The sequence below is a fragment of the Haliaeetus albicilla genome, chromosome 3 (genome assembly GCF_947461875.1).
Source record: "Haliaeetus albicilla chromosome 3, bHalAlb1.1, whole genome shotgun sequence".
NCBI lineage: Eukaryota > Metazoa > Chordata > Aves > Accipitriformes > Accipitridae > Haliaeetus > Haliaeetus albicilla.
In genome coordinates this window covers 1455023-1473761 of record NC_091485.1, presented here as the reverse complement: position 1 = coordinate 1473761, position 18739 = coordinate 1455023, and the positions used below count along the sequence as shown (strand labels likewise).

Here is an 18739-nt window from a genome sequence, read left to right as displayed (position 1 = left end):
TCAAATGCAAAGTACATGTGAGCAATGGAAACGCCACTCTCTGACTTTTCGTATTCTCTTGGAAGCTGTAGACAGGTTTCAAAATACATTTTGAGTGAAAGTTTGCAAAGATTTCCACATGCGTTTTGGTTCAGTAGCAATCACCAAGGTTAACGGGGCTTTTGTGACACTTGGGTTTAAAACACCAGCCAGTGCTGTGAAAGCACCTCCATAGTTATCACGGGCATTAATCTAATGGATTTTAGGAGGATTTACACTTTCATTTGTCATCTTCCAGTAAAAGAACAAATGGTATGTAAATCTGTGGGTTCCTTTAATATTTCATCAGACTATGAACAAGTATAAAAATTAAACAAACCGTTGCATTCCTTGAAATCTCTACGGACACATGCCTATTTACCAAGTGCAGCCCTTCGCATCACAGTTTGCTTCCTGGGCCGTCCCTGAAGCGGCGCGGCAGCATGCCACCCCGTGTAGCAAATTCACAGGAAGCTTTGTAATCTGATTATTCTAGTCTGCGACTGCGAACAGTGGGAAATTAGTTTTCTTTATTTGTAAGTTAGAGGTGCTCCATATTTATTTTTCCAAAGGAACTCTAAGGAGCTACTTCGTATTCTTAATGCCCTGAACTGGAGGTAATTTTCATACTGTACGTTTTCTGGATACCTGAAGATGACTCACCTGAAGAAAGGGAGTGTTGTTTCATTTTAATTATGTCATAATTTATACCCCTCCCCTAGACTGAGATTCCAGGGTGAGGGGAGCTGGCAAGCCAGCAGAAGACAGAGAAATGAAAAGGTTCCAAAGGTTCATCAATGACCTCACGTCAGGTACACGGCATTTACAGACTTTTTACCTTCATGTTGCCCTTTAGGGGCTGGTTAATAGCAGGTTCCTGCGAAGATTCACGTAGTACCAGAACAAGTGGCTAGAGGTACGATTAAGACGTGATTAACCACATGTTCAAGAGGAATAGGGGAGGAAACGAGAGAAGAAACGTTGCGTAAAACGCCCAGTCATTATTGCACATGCTTGCAAGTGATGTGAAAGATTTGGAAAAACCAGTCGGAGCCAGTATAAAACCTCTTATTACTATCAGCAGGCTTTGGATCGAGCCAGTGATGTTTTCCAGATAATCCATATTTCCTCCACCCCTCTTTCCTGGCCAATTTATCCAATTCCTTCCTTGTTAATTCAAGGAGAGTTTTTCTTGTTTCTAATTATGTGTTGCTTACAGGAACAGGGTGACTGCAACCCTTTCTAAAGAGAGAAGTCTTACCCTGTCTTGGCCCTGTGTGACCGCGTCTGTCCGATGACACCGTGGTGAACCAACTGCGTACTTCATCTCAGCCCAAGTTTTCCTGGATTAGTACCACTGGACATCTTTGGGAGACCTCTCTTCCTCTTCCTTTGCTGTACCCAGCTAACCCAGATCTTCTGGAAAAAGAGATAAGCAGCAGGATTGGTCTCAAGGTATGTTAGCAGAAAGAGAGAAAAGTATTACTGTCTTGTCACTTACTGATATCAGGGTGTAAATCTTCTGAAATGCATGAAGGAGAGTTAAGAAGCCTTTGCTTGGCCTCAGAGGGGTGGGCGATGGGGAAGCCACCTTCCGCACCAGTGATCGTGTCGTGACATGGTGGTGGCTAGAAAAATTTTATTGTACGTTATGTCAATCCAAATATGGCCAGAGAGAATTCCTCAAGGTAAGTTATTTCACTATTTACCTCCTCACACTTGTAACCTAGGTCTGAATTGTATATAAGGTTTTATGAACATCACTCTTCAGAATTTATCTGCTGCCTTCAGATGCTTTCCTGACAATAGTGTCCATTAAAGCTCCATCATTAAGGGGTATAAGTCTTATATTAATGTAATTCAGTGATCTCAGCAGTTTCATGAGGTCTACATTTGGGGTGGGTATGAATAAAAGGTAGGCCTTTCGGGGCGCATGCAGTGATTTAACAGTATGTAGCTGTTCAAGTCCCTGTTCAGTATACGGAGAATTCTAGGGATGATATTGTATGTCAAAGGGTCTTATTTTTTCTGAAGAATTAAGAAATGTAAGTTAAGTACAATATTGGTGAGTTTTCACATGCATGTAAATCTTTGTGCATTTTGAGGCGTTGTTCAACCAAGGCAATCGTGAGTTATGTAACTTAATAGAAATAGCAGCAGCACCACGGCTGCTACTTTTCTATTTTTGCGTAGGTACGTGTTTATCTGCCTTTATCTGCAGTGTATTAGTTCTGATTTTAAATACAGAATGAAATCCTGTTTTCATTTATGGTGCTATCAGTCAGGATTAACTGAAAGATGCATCAGATGATGCAAGTGTGGAATGAGAATTACGTAAGTAACTATGAAATTCTACGAGATCTACGTTGCTATTTATCCATCCTGAAACTTGAAAATGAAACCTTGAGATACCACTACTTCCTAACCATGGAAACTTTCTAAAGACTGTACTGAAAAAAATCTATTTGAAAGTGGTAGAAGTTTAACCCAGTCTGTGAGCTAAAAGATAGTTGTGGACGTTGTTAATAAGGCTTATCTCATACAGCGTTAAATATTTATAGAGAGGACTGTGAGGGGATATAATTCTTCTGATTATAGCTTGGCTGTATTATATACGTGAAAATAGAAATAGCCTTCTTGAAATAGAAACCCTGGTATTGAGTATTCAGTACAGACATGGCTCACTTGAGAATTGTTTTCTCAGGGCATTTGGTCACTGCAGAGACTAACTTACCTGAAGAGGGACTTCAGCAGTTAATAGCTGAAGCCCCACATGAAAGTCAGCGTTTCAAAGGTGGCAGGCACTCCTGACTGGCCTCCCTCGCAGCGTGCTGGGAGGAGAGCTGAGCACAGTGTGTGTGAGCGGCGCAGGCTGGTTGCAACGGTGGGGCCGCGTGGTGTTGTGCACGCAGTCCGCTGCATAAGGAAAACTGGGAACGTGCCACGGCCATAGCTCACAGAGAGAGAGAGAGCTTTCTGTTGTCTTTGGTGCTGCACTAGACCATGCATGAAGCGTCCCTTCTGCCGTCTCCTTGTCAGTCCTGCCTGGCTTTATAAAAGCCTGGCCTGTCTGTACCCCATTGACTGGAAAAGCATCATGCCAAAGTCAAGTGCTCTGCTGTGACTTCACGCCACTTCTAAATGAACTGTTTTCAATTCGTAGAAAGTTATTTACGCAGAAGGCTCATTAATTTTCCCTTTCTGCTAGTTCTGTTGGGCTAAGCAGCCCAAGAGCTCTACTTCTCTTTTATGAAAATGCTGAAAGAGAGGATAATTCTAAGCATAGCACAACTTATTTTCATTAGAGAAAGAGGTAAGGATGATGGGAGTTTTAGTGGCACCAGCATCTGGGAGGCGGTGAGTCACTTCTCTGAAATGCCGCTTTGACAACTTCAGACTCTCCTTGGCGTGGCAAACAAAGAGCAAAAACCTCACGCTGAGAAATGGCTGTAGCTGGGTCACCCTGACCAGCATGCTGAGCGGGGTTACCCAGCTCAGTACAATGAAGGCGTATTTACATAAATTAGCTAATGTTTGGATTCAGATTGTAAGCTGGTCAAGACTGCCCAAAGGCTTTTTTCAGTCATATAATATGACATGGTCTCGAAGACTAATTTTATATTTTCCCTGGATAATAGTGCTGTCTTCCCTGACACTGTTCTCAAATGAGTACAAGTCATGCAACTCTTTGATTTTGGGAAGCATCTTACGTTGGTGTCTTGCTTAGGAAGGTGCTCACCACAGCTGAGCCCAAGAACATGAGCCCTGGCCCACGGGGTCTGTCCAGGTAAACATTCTTTCATTAATGTCAGTTCAATTGCAGGCTAGGCCTGGAGTTTCAAATCCTGAAAAAAAGTTCACATAAGAGGAATAGTAGAAAAGAGAGGAAATAAAAGGCTACTTTTCCAAAATATATAGAACGAAATGTTAGGGAAAAGCAACAGACTATGAAGCTGTTGGGAAAAAAAGAGGAAGAACGGAAGAATAAACATGTAATCAATACCCAACCTTTAAAACAAAATCCCCAGAGTTCTGTGGTTCTTACATTCAGGACTGTGTCAGCATATTATAGAGACCTATCAGCTTCAGTCTGGGTCATGCTGATGCCTGCCGTGTCCACTTTTAGCCACATTTAAAATAACCCAGTTTTAATTTCCTGATGGCTGCATCATTCACAGAAATTCCTCTTATTCTATTCACGTCGTGGTTTGAAACCATTTCCCCATCTCTGATCATGTACATCATGTTCCCCGCCCTGCACGCGTGCTCTGAAATACCCTCTAAGCCAAAGGGACCCTCCCTTTTCAGAATATTTTTACCTAGCATGACAGTGCTCACTCTGCCCTGTGGCTCCTGAGCGTCAGCGTTGGGCCAGTGCTGCATTACGCGCCCACTCGCCTGCCAGGCTGGGCTGTCCCTCTCTCCACCTCACCGCGGTTTGAAGGCAGGAATGAATGGTCAAGCAGGGATTTCCTCAACAGCCTTTTCCATGCGAGGCTGGGAAAGAGTCTTTAGCTTTCTCCATCACACTCCCAATTCCTTTTTCTAGGTGTCTTAGGGCCAAATACCCTCCAAACTCTTCACTGACTTCGGTAAGTTTTGGGAGACAAAAAAAAAAAATTCTGAAGGAATCGATCTTTCAGAACAGAACAGGTTGAGGGATAACAAGACAAAGGGCAAGCTTCAGTATTTCTACATAGGCAGGAGGCAATTACCCGATAACTCGGAAATAACATGAACTATCTCAGCTAAAGCTACATAAACGTGTATCCATATCCATGTGCTCTTTCAGATGGCTGCTTTGTCATGTTTTCAGATGATTAGTATCTTTTTCAGTTCTTTCCTTGGGAGCCTCAACTGACATCACAGACTTCTTACATGTAAGTCTTGAAAACCGTGAAGAAAACTAAAATCGCTGTTCCAAAACCCCCAGGTTGCCCAGGGCAGGAACTGTCTTGGCATCGTTCTAGATGCTGTACAAGTGCAGTTTGCCACTGAGTCACAAAGGAGGCTTCTTGCCATGACATAGGAAAAGTAAGAGAAACGAAAGATGAACCAAAAACTTGTCAGTGATTTGCTATCTGACTATGGGCAGATCCAAGCACAGTATGTTTGTTCCCCCTTGAGTGCCCCACTCATTGAGTCATGGTGCCTTTCTGAAGCAAATTCAGCCTCTTCAGTGGTATTTGACAATGTCGTGTTAGTCTTGTATGGACCAGAAATGACGTGATGTTTGTTCAAAATTACTCATTGTTTTTATTTGTTATTTTGACACGTTCCTCTAAAATTGGTATCATTTGCTCACAGTTATTTCAGGTTCCTAATAAAAACAATAGGACCTGTAGGGCTAAATCCCAAAACAACTTTCTGAAGAAGTGGTACTCTGGGACTCAAAGAAATGGTCTAGCAAGCTCTGAAAATCTCATTTCCCTTCTTTTTTTTTTTCTTTTTTTTTTCCCCCCTGTGGATAGCAAAATAAAAGAATTTTGTGAGCTTGAGGCTACACAGCTCCAATTGCTATAATTACATAGCTAGGAATTTTGCAATTGTACAGTAAGTCAACTCTCTTTCAGGGACTAATGCTTAAATTGCAATTTCTAGATTGCTTAGAATGGGAAAAGGATTTATGTGGTTAAAAATGCATGTTTGCTATTAACTAAACCTAGCCACATTAACTAACTTTCATTCACGATCTTTTCCTGCTATGAATTCAGGTTTGTTATTTTTGCCTTAGTTTTTAAACTCAAACCTGGTTTCTAGTTCTAGGATGGTCTTTAGACGGCTAAATTGCAGGAAGAGATATGTGCTAGACTAGAGAAAATGCTTGGTTAACTGGTGTGCGTTAGCTAATACTGAGCTAATTTTAACCTCTTTTTGCTACATTAGAAACAAATTCTTTGGTATGAGACTTGTCTTACCAGATTCCTTATGTGTTCAGTTAAGTTTAAACTATAAACTCAAATTCCTGAAACACTGCAGGCCGGTTTTAGCAGAAGAAAAATGTAGCCTTAAAGGTTTGATCAGTAATACCACCAGCACTGAAGGTGAGGAGAAATAGGAATAATGTTCTAAAGACTCTGTAAAAGCAGAAATGTGAAATTGCACTGGTGATTAAGTTCTTATTTTTAAAGGCCTAAACTATTTTACAACAAGGATTTTGTCATCTAAATGACTTAATTTTCTTAGGAAATATATTGAGGAGGCCCACCTAAATGGAGATGAAGCTATACAGACAGGAAAGGGTTAGAAGCAGACCTGGGGGGGACTGAACATGCTCGGTCTCACAGACATGAGATTGACAATTACTCATGCAGCCCCTCTCCCAGCTAATGGCCTTTGCCTCAAAAGTGAGCATAGCATCCAGATTGTGGGGATTGCAACGCACACTAGAAGTGCTCCCTTTGGCCTTTTTGGGGGAGCTGGGCCCAGTGCCAAGGAGCCTGGAGAAAGGCAGATTCCTGTGTCGTATCGCAGAGAGTGCTCCCCGCATTTTGCCTGGCTTTTCCATCAGCTAAATGGGACCAAAGAACCGGGGCCATGGGCAGTCGGTGCTGCTGGCGCTCTGGAGATGTATTAAGATTGCGATTTTGGTGATGAAGAGGCTTTCGCTCTTTTGCTGTGCTATATAAAAAGAAGTGAACATAATAAACAAATACTATTTAGTTGGTTTGTGCTTTACACCTCTGCTTGGGTGTATCATGGTCGAGCAGAAGTTAAGCTGAGGCAAAGGAAGTTCTTTCAGGTTCTTGCAATGACTGGAGCGGTGTAGTTTGCTAATTATGCAGACGGGGGAAGGTTTGGGGGTTTCTCCAGAGGTTTTGTGTCCGTGCAGCTTTAGCGTCTATTCTAGGATAGGGAAGAGATCATTTAGATTTAGGAGTAGGAAGGGGAGATGAAAAATGACTGAACAGATGATGAACAGAGCTATGAAATCAAGTACCTGTGATTTAATAGATCACTATTCATTCCTGGAGCTATGGTAACTGACAGCATGCAGTCTTTGAACCAATCCACTTGCAAAATAAAGTATGTAAGCTAGCCTATTTATTTTCATAAAAGTGCAAACTAGGAACATGGCATGTGGCTCATTACCGTGGCAAGTGGCTCAGATGACCAGGGTGATTACTGAACTGTGGTGACTCAGTCAACTTCTACCTATGGTAACAGGGAAGTTAGGGATCAATGTTTTGCTTCTGCAAATTTGTATTTTTGTTGCTCTACCTACAGCTAAGGACAGTCAGCTGTCTCCCTTGCCCTTAGCCTGTCTGTGTATGTCAGGCATGGAGGGGAGGGAACGGAAAGCAGCATTCTCAGCTCTCTGCTAAGGAGACAGGCATTAGAGGGGGACTTCAGGTTGTCAAAGAGAGAGAAGACAAAATTAGGGATGACTATACTACAATAAGTGTTCCGTTACATATGGGGTAAATGCACAAAACCTAGGTATTTTGATCATAATGCAAAAGCCTTGGTAGAAGACCAAGGTGGGCATTTATGGTAATCTTCCATTCACGTACTACAGAAAAGATGAACGCGTCCTTTTCCTTTCTGTTACTGGCAAATTAATCCAGCGTCTGGATGTTTCAAAGCATTTACAATTCGCCTGGGCTGCGGGTTTCCCGCAGGCAGCAGAGCCGTCACTCGCGCAGCTTCTGAGCCAGGTTTGCCAAACCTTGCTGGCCGGGGAAGAAACTGGCTTTCGGGGCCAGAAAAGCTGCTCGCCTTTACTCTGGTCACCGAGCTGGGCAAGACGCTTTCCGAGGGGCAGAACAGGCAGAGGGGGGAGCTGAAGCCTGAGGGGAAGGGAGGGTTTTGGGGAAAGGGGTGACCATTAACCAGAGGCTGAGGGGCCGGGCTGGCACCCTGCAGAAGCCTGCCTTGCTTTGCCTGCCCGATCGCGGCCCTTCAGCCCCTCTCTTGACCAAAGCCCCTACTAATTTAAAAAAAAAAAGTTGCTCGCGCCGCCTCCAAGAAGAGGGGGGAAAAAAAAAAAGACCCTGTAAGAATAAAGGTAACGAGAAACGAGCCGTAGGTGCCACCGCGGGGCGTGAGGCTCAGGGAAAGCCTTCGTTTCAGCCCGGGGGGCACACGCACAGCCCCCCGCCAGCTTCGGTTTTGCCGAGTTTACGGCAAAAAGCGGCGAGAGAGGGTCTTCCCGGCCGGCGCCGGCGGCTGCCGCTTCTGCGGCTCGGCCGTTCCCCTGCTCTCCGCCCGCCGCCGTCCCGGCCGGTCAGTCCTCATGGAAACCGCCCGGGGCGGGCGGCGGGGCGGGGAGCGGGGCCGGGCGGCTGAGGGACGGGGCGAGGCCGCCTCTCCCTCCTCTCCCTCCTCTCCCTCCTCTCCCTCCTCTCCCTCCTCTCCCCTCTTCCCTCCCTCCGTCTCTCTCGGTCCCGCCGCCGCCGCCGACCTTCGCCGCTGCCGGACCGCGTCCGGCCCCTGAGGAGCGGCGAGGGCGGCCCGGCCATGGAGACCCTCCTGCGGCCCGGGGCCAGCAAGCCTCCCAGCGGGTAAGGCTCCGGGGGCGGGGGGGGGGCCGTGCGTCTGGGTGCGGAGGTGTCCGCTTCGGCTCTCCCCGCGGGAAGGGGCTGCCCCGACCCCGCTGTGCCGCCGCTGCCCCTCCGTCCGCAGCGAGCGGCTCTCCGGTTTGGGGGGGGTATTTCTGGGCCGAGGGTGGTTCGGCAGGGCCGGGCCCGGGGAGCCCGCGGCAGCAGGGCGTCCGTACCACAAAAAAAAAAAAAAAAAGGCAGGCTTTGAAAGGTTTATTCGGCCCTGGCGCGGCGGGGGGAGGGAGGAGGGTGCCGGCCTCGGGTCTCAGCCCGGCGCGGAGGGTGGGAGGTCGGGCGGTGAGCGCCGAGCCGGGCGGTGAGCGCCGAGCCGGCCGCTCCTGCCCTGCGTCCCCGTGAACAGCAGCCAGCCGCAGGTGGAGCTGGGGGTTGGTTGGGGTTTTGGGGAGAAGAGACGAATACCCAGTAGGCCAGCAGCGAATTGACAGGTCCGTTAATTAAACGACGGGAGCGGCGGCAAGATGAAGTCCTGAGCGATGTCTTTTGTCAGAGCCAGAAGCCGGGCAAGTTTTGAAGAGCCGTGCTGTCCGCTCGCCGCAATTTGCTGCTCTACTTCACACTGGCTGGCTGCACCGGCTGGAAAAGACTGTGATTGCTTCAGCAGCTTTTTTTTATTTTTAGTTCTAATGTTTATGTCGTAAATTCCTTTTCAGCTAAGCAGAAAACAGCTTTCAAGTACGTGCTAGTGGGCTACAGTGCTTCTCTTAGGTTTGATTTCCTTAGTTTCTGTGTTTGGTAGGGAGTCCTGCAGTGCTTAACAGACAACGGAGCGATGGGTAAAGAAAAGATGCCCTTGCCAGTGCTGTAGTAATGAAACCATAGGTGTGCAACGTTTCTTTCACCGGCAGAGCACGGTATAGCTTGCTGCTCTTTTTGTAAACAAAAGGCTTAATTCCAGTTAAAAACCCACCTGTTTGGTTGTGACCTTTTAGGCTACCCTTCTATGAAAAGCAGTAGGTATAACGTGCCTCTCCTCTCTGTATTTAGTTGATGCAATAGTATAGCTGCTTTCTAAAATCCTGATCGAGAGGAGATCTAGGATGCCAGTTTGCACATGTGCTTTGAAGAGTAACTAGCATTTCTCGGATGCAGTGCTGCTTAAAAATTTGTCTCGATTGCTAGGTATCCAAAGATTTGTTAAAGAGTTTGCAGTGAGAAAGGGTGTCATTAGTGCATCTCAGAGATGACCTTGAGGGCATTTCTGAACAAACCTCCTGAATCCTACGTAGCCAGTTTCATCTGCGTAAACCCATCCGCAGCCAGACTCAGATATCACATATGCGAACAGCAATTACAGTAACAGCGTTAACTTCGGTCGGATCACTCCTGACACGGCTCGAGGAGGTGAATCTGCTTGTAAGGTGAAGACGCGCTTGCGATACTGCATAGCAAAGCACGTGGCTGCTAATCCGCTCCTGTGGAAGCTGGTGGCAACGCTGTCGTGTGCACGGATGGGGACTGCCTGTCTGTTTTATTTGAGCTGATTTCAGCCTTGAAATACTGCTTGTCGCCTTTTCTTGCAAGTCAGAGGTTCCCAGCCTGGATGTGTCCGTGCTGTTAGCAGTGGGCTTCACTGAACGGTTCGTAAGTCCCTGAGTTGCTAACATCCGTACTGGAAACTAGTGGATGTTTGGTCCCTAATCAGGTTTTACTCGCCCAGTGAAGAAATCCACTAGGGCTAGGAAAGCGCGGCAAGAGGACAGCTTCATCTGTCCTTGTTGGTTCCCATATGAACCCAGACGTGAGCCGCATCTATGGAGCGCGCCCAGGGAGCGCTGGCTTTTCAGGCCACTGTGGCAGAAATACCTTCCTTTCATGGCAGAAGAAATGCTGTACACGTTTCCAGCTTATTAATTGGGTTAGCTCGCAGTTATGAAAGGGAGGTTAAAATGACCGCAACTTCATGATTTTTAAGAAAGTTTAGACAGAGCTGTTTTGTCTCTGTGTAAATCATTAACAGCAACCTTACCAGTTTCCCTTGTTAAACAGTGAACTAATTTAATGTATCATTTGGTACAGGGTAGAGCAGCTCTGCTGTGTGCTTTATGCAGATAAATTGACTACGTGTGTTTTGTGGCACAGCTGCTTGAGAATTGCATGTTTAAAAGGAGGATACTGTTGTGGGCTTTTTTTTGTTTTAAACAGCAAAGGAAAACTGCAGTTTGTGATGGTCTTGCAGGTTTTTTCCTGTTTCTCAGTTTCAAAAATAATTGCAGGCTTCAGCACCAAGAATTTTATTGTTGCTAATTGCTAGGCACGAGTTTTGTAAAGCTTTACTAAGTCCATGATGCTTTATTTAATTAAGATTTATTTTAGCTTATGAAGGTGAATTTAAGACCAACAGCAGCAACAGCAGAAATCGGGATTTATTCTGTGATCGTGCAACAGGTGCTAGAAGAGAGAAATACACTTGTTTAAAATCTACTACCTTGGTGTCTGTATCTGCCCTTATTTCATTAAAGAGAGCAGAGAGGCCTCTCTGGGTGTCTCGGTTAGTGACTTTTTTGACCGTAATACGGCATAACAGACATACCTTGGTCATAAGTGGCATGGCAGGCTCAAGCCCAAAATGAGGACTGAGAGGATCAGTTCTGTTCTGCTTCGTTAGGAGCCTCGCAGAGTGCAGAGCATCTTCCCCCCGTCACTGAAAGCATCTCCATGTCCCATGGAAACCAGCAGTTCCTGGGTCCTTCTCCATGCCTTTCCATCTGAGCACAGAAAAGCTTCCTCTGGAGTCTGGCAAATGTGGGGAAATCCCCCATGTTAAGATGTATGAGCACTTTCTTTAAGTAGGACCTTTATTTTCTGTGCTTCAGCTTCCTTCCATATTTCACAGGGCCTTATAGTACTAACAAATACAGGCACACATTAGCACACCTGTTTTGGAGGGACTTACCTGCTGGATTGAAGTCACCCTGGAAGTCAGATAAAGGCTGTGAAATGTCCGTAACATTTACATGCAGAATCTGGGAAAGCAAGCCCCCAGGTACAGAGCAAGTTGCGCATCTCAACTTGTTGAAACCTTTTGCTATTATTTTATGCCTACTCCACATAGTTAAGCGGGTTACTTTGTGAAACTGCCCATCCAGCTTTAAAAAAAAAGAAAAAGTAAGGTTTTTATTATGCTTGTATTTAGGGTGTTATTTGTAAACCTTGTCTGGAAAAGCCTGCTGGGCACTGTTGTCCTCAGAACATCTGTGTAACCCTGGTTACGCCGTACTCTTATCTCACCTTCAGATGTTACAAGAATCAGGGTATGAAGAAACAACAATGTAATTAATTTTTAAATCAATATTGGAAAACTGAGCAATTTGCATGCATTTCCTCTGTTTTGTATTTATGTGAGATTTCCGGGTAACGTGCAGCATACGGGCTGGCAAAGGGCGATGACTGTGGTTAGAAATGTAGAGTAGCAGCGTGGTACCGGCTTTGAAGATTGCTGCCTTGGCCAGTTGCAAGGCTGACACTTGTGTTCTTGGCATTGTCCTTCATGTTGTGTCCCTGTTTGTACTGCACCGCTCCCACAGAATTCAGGTGGCATTTCTTATGTGTACACCTGAGACAAGGAGCTTCTCTGTAATACATTTTTCTGGCACCGCAGGCAACATTAGCCCTATCTTCCTCTCACAAGTAGTTTGGGTCCAAAGTAGTTCTTTCTGTGTCAGTGGAGATACGTCACGTTAAATAAAACTCTGGTAATGGTGACAGGAGAATTGTGCTTGCTATTGTGTAAAACGAAACGAGGTCTTTTTTACTGTGTTTTGCACCTCTATACGAATAAAACTGTTGAGCTAATATGCTGGAAGACGTTTCTATTTTCAGTCGTGACTAACATCTCGGGATTGCTGAAGATAAGCAAGCTAATTGTAAGAATAAGCTAAATGGTGAGATAAACACAATGTAATCCAGTCCTGACAGCTGTTCTTTCTGAATTCCAGTTTCCCATTTCTCCTATCTTACTTTTCCCTTTCTTCTTCTTTTTCCTTTCTTTCAGAAATCTGTTAGTCTTGTACCAGAGTAGAGGATGAAATAGATGGCTTCTTAAAGTCTCTTCCATTTCTGGGCTGTCTAGAATATTCAGGATTTGTTTTCACTCTCCCAGTCTCCCAGTCGTCTCTCGTTGTTTTCTTTCCCATGGATATCTCTTGTATTTTTTCATTTTGCTCTTTTATGCCACTCCTGTCACTGTTAGATGAAATTGAACCTTCTCTTTCGCCTGTCTTGTTTGTTCTTTACATCTTCCCCTTGTAATTCCAGATTCATTTTTCTGCAGGTTTTGCTCCTGTAAGTTTACATCTTAGTCGAATTGCTTGTCTTCATGAAAGCACTTTACTGCTCTGCAGGAGGTAGCACTGTGCTTTGATGGGACAGATTTTTACTTGCCACCCCATCTGGGCAAGCTGCACCAATTACAGTGAATTTCAGGATGCTGCACTAGATAAAGGTCCGGAGAGCGGGGGTTATTACAATTTAGAGCACTCTCATGGGCGCACTTTTAGATGATGCTGACCATTAAGAAAAACAACTTCTTAAATATTTATTTTGAAGTCAGTTCAGTAAACACATGGCTGCTTTGTGTGTAGTTAATCTTGCTAGAGAAGTGGTATATTGCTTTTTGCTGAGTAATTCAGATGACAGTGCATGAGTATGGCCAGAATGAAGAGGGTGGGGTTTTTTTTGCCGTCAAAGGAATGAGGATTTTCTTAAATACGTGTATTTATTCTTAAATATCTATAGTGTCGTAAATATTTAAGACTCCTGTTGTCACAGACTTGAATTACCTTACAAGCATTTATGAAGGCTTCCTAACAATATTCTTTTGGGTTAAAGAAATACATGTAGGAGACTCCACTTTATTTATATAGGCAAAAGCATGAACACATTTACATGACCTGCTCCGAAAGCAGCCAGGAGGCCTGTGGCAGAGTTAGGGAAGTACCTCACTTCTCCTGAATTGCAATTCAGTGCCTTAACAAGTATTCCCCTGTGTCTGGCCTTTAGCTACTCTGTTAGCATCAGCAAACACTTGATTTTCTGGCAACGACAGCGGTCTGTATACTGCAGCTTTTTGTGTTGCTCTGACATTGTGATTTCCATGAAAATTGACAGCTTTCACACTTTAATGCTGCTTCTGAGAGATTGAGGGGTCTTTAGAAATTTATTTTTCTGTAGGGGGTCAAGCCAGCTCCTGCAGTAGAAGCTGGAAATAAGAAAAGACTTAAAACCTGTGTTTCCAGCTGAAATTATGATATAAGGATCTTTTAAAAGTAGCTGCACTTCCAGCTAACAGAAATTACAACCTGTATTAACGTATTAATCCTCTTAATGTATAGAGCATGCTAACGTATAGGGCTGCTAGTTGCCCAGTGAGCCAGGCTGCATATCATTGTGTATTGTTGTCATAGTTTCAGCATGAGAGTGTCAGTGATGAGCCAGGGACTTAACCCATGCCAAGGAGTGAGTCACGGAGATTGCGTGGCAGGGCTGCGCTGCCATGGTGCTGACACACAGCATCTCGTACCCGCTGTAGTCCCGTCTCACCAGAAACGTCTCTTTTTGGTTCCGTTAATGTCCCAGCTAACGAGCTGCCTAAGATGCTGTGCATTTGTGCAGAGTAGTTGTCGTAATCAGAGAAATGGGCAAGAAAATGGATTGGGAATGGTTCTTCTGTTTATGTTCCTTTGTTCTTACTATAGCTTCCAGATTGAGAGTGTCTGTGGGACAAAAAATTTAATTTCTTACTGCTGACCCTGTAAATTCAACCTGATATTTGCACCTTAAGCTGTGTTTTGTGTGTTCCTTGGCGTGTGTTGTATGGAAGAGAGTTGGCAGCCTCCTCTGACAGTTTCAGTGAAGAAGCATGAGTTATAAAGCTTTCTCTGGTAGTCAAAAAATGATAGAACCCTGGTATACTTTTTTTTTTTTTTTTTTTTTTTTAAGGCAGAGAGCATCATTAAAGCAGGTAGGAAAGGTGCAAATGAAGTGAAAACTTAGTGTAGGCTGGGCCCGAGGTACTTGCAGAGGTGCAGTAGGCAGGCAGCTTTTTCAGGTTCGGGTCTGAATTCTCCAGTGTTTTATTTTTATTAAAGGTGATTGACCTGTGCATAAGTTTTAAAGTTGGTCTGTGAGTTGCTCTGCTTCTCTCTCTCCGCGTTACTTCGGTGTATGCAAAGTGGAACGGCTCAGTAAGGTGCAATGGAGAGTCCCTCACCTAAGTAATCAGCAGCCAGGTAATTAGGGAGCTCACTTACAGAAAACCCACATTCAGGGACCTGCTCGGCACAGAAGGGGCTGAGGGTTAAACCTGCAGTAGCTTTTACTACACCAAAGTGCCAGGACCACCCGGCAGCCTGGAGTCCTCCTTTTTTCTTCGAGCAAGAAGCCAGATAGACATAAACCTCAGTATTCCCGAAGCTGTTGTGTTGCAATCCATGTTTCCTTAGCAAGCTCTAGCAGTGACCCAAAGGCTAGAAGAAAATATGGTCTTTCTGAGCCATGCTGGTTTTGTGGTGCTAACAGTGAAAACTTCCTCTACTCAACAAAACAAACAGGTAAGATACAAAGTCGTATCACTGGCATGGAGCTTGAGCAAGAAATTTACATTTTATATTATCAGTGTTCTAAATATAGCTGTACCGTAAGGTTCAACAGCAAGTACCAATCCAGAAGTACTTACTCAGATGTTACTTTATGTTTTCACCAAGCGTGACTAACAAGCAGTATGATTCTGTTTGCCGTACCTGTTTTCCTTTGCTGTGTGTCAGGTTTTATTTATATAAATGCATGCTGATCTGATCAACTGTTACTGACATTTTATTGTGACATTGAGCCAGAAGGGTAGAACTCTGTTGGTTTTCAGTAATCAAGGCTTAATGACTTTTTTTTTTTTTGAAGACCACACAAATACATGAGATTTAGAACAGGTAACATTGATGGCTGATGAGATGCTTTCTGAATTCTCAAACATTGTTTTAATAAGTATATGTGCCAGCATTCATAGTAAGACGATATAAAACCTGTTTATATTACTGCTTTTTGTTAATCTTTTAATGGTTTAGTTAGACTGGAGAACAACCAAATTCAAGGGCCTGAGTACAAATGCACCATTGATAATCAGTTGTTGCCGTCTCCCAGGTCTGACAGTCATTCCTGTTTGTCTGTCAGTGCCCTTCCTCTGAAAAGGCAGTTTGGTTTTTTGGGGTGAGACTGCTGGATTTCTCCTCGGTGCTTGTATTACATGGTGTCAGGAGATGGTGTGATGGTGAGCAGGAGCTTGTCCTCCGATGCTGTGTGAAAGTCCTCATCCTGCGGCGTACGTAAGATCCACCAGATGCAGAATTGGCTCGGTCAAAGCTGACTTGTCCAGGGACACAAGAAGAAAGCTGCAATGAGCTCTGTTTTAGATTATCTAGATTACTTTTGTTTTAAAAGCTCGTCTATTCCTTCCTGCCCTACACATGCCGCAGTGGGCATTCCCCTGTGCTCGCCCTGGAGGTCTGTTGGGAGCTATGGCAGCAGCTTTCTAATGTAAGAGAAAATAAAATAGCGAATTCTGTTCAAGACCCTTTAAAATGCTAATCTTTCTTCTATTTCTGTTGTGTAGAGTTATTGTGAGGTATAATAAACATTATTTTTTTTTCCCTGCTTTAGCAGGTTCCAAAAAGATAGATTAAAAACTCCAAGTTATTTTATAATAAAACATATTATTTCATTTTTGTCCTTACTTCTGTGCTTAGATGGCTTTTCTCTCTGCATTTTTCTTTTTTGTTTGAGGTCAGTATCTTGCATATGCAGCGAAAATACCACCTACGTAAATATATCAAGCATGGCATGTCTGATCTTACTGTGCACAGGACATGTATTTTCCCTTCTGTTTTTGTCTGAGTGTGCCGCAAGAGGAGTCTCCAAAATCAATAAATAGTTTCAGCCAAATTGGAAGAAAGAACTGTTTTCTGTGCTTTTCTTCGATCTCTCCTCCTGTGGTGGTGCTTTATTTCTGAACGGCACAGCAATGGTTCTGGGTGTTGATGAGGGAATATCTTGGTGTGAATCCAGATTCCTTCTTTTTTTTTTTTTTTTTTTTTTTTTTTTTTTTTTTTTTGAGTGACTTGGTACCCAGCCTACACTTTCATGGATACCAAATAAATTACTCCTGGGTTCCCTGGGGGTACAGCTCATGTTTCAGTGTCAGCACAGCTTTCTCTGCTCTGATGGGGCTTGTGGTGTTGCTCGCAGTGTTGCTCGCAGTCGATCTGACGAATGCTCTGATCGGTCCCTGCTAGGACAGGGCTTTCTCCTTGGGAAGGAGACCAGCCTTTGGCTTCTGCCGTGATTAAAATCTTGGTACTGTGACACCTTCAGGTGCTCCGAAGACTGACTCTACCAATTCATTAAATACAGCTACAAATAGGTCAGATCATGTTGCTAAACTGCCTGTGTTGTAATTAACGCAATTATTTATTTTGGTTGCTCTTAATTACCTCTGTTTCTTTGCCTGTGCTAAACTGGAGAGTCACTCGGTCATCTCGTAGCAGCACAGAGCAGCATCGCGTGCTAAAATAATGTCACGACGTCGGATGTGCGTAACCTTGTGCTTTTTGAGACACGCGGTCTTTTTACTGTCTTGTTTTATGGCTCCTTAAGGTCTCTTGTGCAGCTTCGTTCCCTGGGTAGTGCCTTGTCTAGGGGGACAGACTGGGACCAGTGAGTCCCAAACCCTTCTGTACCCAGGGAAGCTGGGGATCCTTCAGCAGCGAGCTGTGTGTCCTGAACTTGCCCAAGGTCAGCCTGGCACAGGGATGCTGGGGAGAAACCAGAGTGTGCCAGGACATCATTCTCAGACTCCATCAGGGCTTTTATAAACCCGAAGATAATTTTACCCCCATGCTTACATTAGTAAGTCGAGGATTGCTATCTTCAGATCGAGTCTGTTGTTCCTGATTATAATGTGTTAATGCAGAATTACTTTCTTCTTATCAAACCTAGCTTTTCCATTGCGAGACAAACACAGATGTATCTGTGTGTGATGGATAGAGTCCAGGGTCAAACTTAAAAAAGAAATGAAAAAAAGACGACGGCTATGCCTTGCGTTTTATGTGGGTAATTACAGAACAGTATTTTATCTGAAATTCAGAGATTTGTGGATTTTCTGAATTACTGTGTGTTTAGGAGGAGCATAAAAAGTTACACTGCAGTTTTATGTAATAAATTTATTTGGCTAATTTTGTCCCTTCAAGTCTTGTAGACTGTACAACCTTCATAAAACTATCTAGAAAGAGACTACCTAAGCACAGTCCTAGAACTGTACATCGATGATTAAACCGTTTCATGACGAAAGTAAAGTTGCTTTTCTGCCTAACTTCTAAGCAAATACAGTTAGTTAAATTCCCCTTCCAACTCTTGCATGGGTTTGTAAGAAACGAGAATACCTTCCTGAAAGAGCAGTTAGTTATTCTGCAACTAGTATTTACCCAGTTTTCAACCTCACAGGTATTGGGAAATGTTACTCTTCTAAGCAACATTGACTGTAATTTTGGTGAAGAATTCTTCTTTCTAAAGAAGACAAACTGTGAATTTTGGAAGTAATTGAATATCAGTGGATGCAAGCTGTTATTTTATTTCCTTGCTTTTAGTAGTTCTATTTTGCAATTAATAAACAGTGTCTCAGTGGGTTTTAGCACTTGATGCCAGGATCAAAATACAGGGTCTTCCTTCTCCTGGCTCAGCTGTGTTGTTGCTTTCCATTTTCTTTAAGGTTTATTTTCTTCCAGCCTCATGTAAGGCAAACCAGGGATTTTGTTTTTTCTTAGAAGCATCCTTTTTTTTTTAATTTTTAAAAATTTATTTATTTTTTAAGGCTGTTAGTGTAATATTATACAAAATGACTAGTAGAAGCTGGGCAGACTCAGGGTCTGTCTGTTCCCATGGTTTATGGGAGTCTGTTGGGACAGAGACAGAGAGCCTGCTTGCACTTGCCAGAGACTGAAGAGGAGCAAAAGCACTGGTTAATTGTTTAATGCAATATTGGAAATGGGGCTTTGGTCAGCTGCTCTGAAGCAGCTTGAATTTACATGACCCGTTTAGCGCGGAGGGAAGCGGGCACAGCTACACTCCCATTGCCTTAATATTCAGCTTTTGAGCCAAAGAGCCCATGGAGTCTG

At 44.1% G+C, this 18739-nt stretch overlaps 1 protein-coding gene across 9 annotated transcripts in view; it reads left to right on the top strand.

Annotated features, from left to right (window-relative positions):
- Nucleotides 1-18739, top strand: part of COBL (cordon-bleu WH2 repeat protein) — a 210634-nt gene that overhangs the window by 40575 nt on the left and 151320 nt on the right. For 2 of the 9 annotated variants that reach the window (XM_069778682.1, XM_069778683.1), the window contains exon 2: nucleotides 1238-1473. The exons of 1 other annotated variant lie outside the window; for it this stretch is intronic. Coding sequence is in view for 6 of the 8 variants with exons in the window: in XM_069778681.1 (XP_069634782.1) it covers nucleotides 8479-8522 (44 nt within the window). In the remaining 2 variants the exon portion in view is untranslated. Of the gene's footprint in view, nucleotides 1-1237; nucleotides 1474-8342; nucleotides 8523-18739 lie in introns of those variants that run through there. 6 more of the 9 variants (XM_069778681.1, XM_069778680.1, XM_069778686.1 and 3 more) reach the window with 6 other exon arrangements.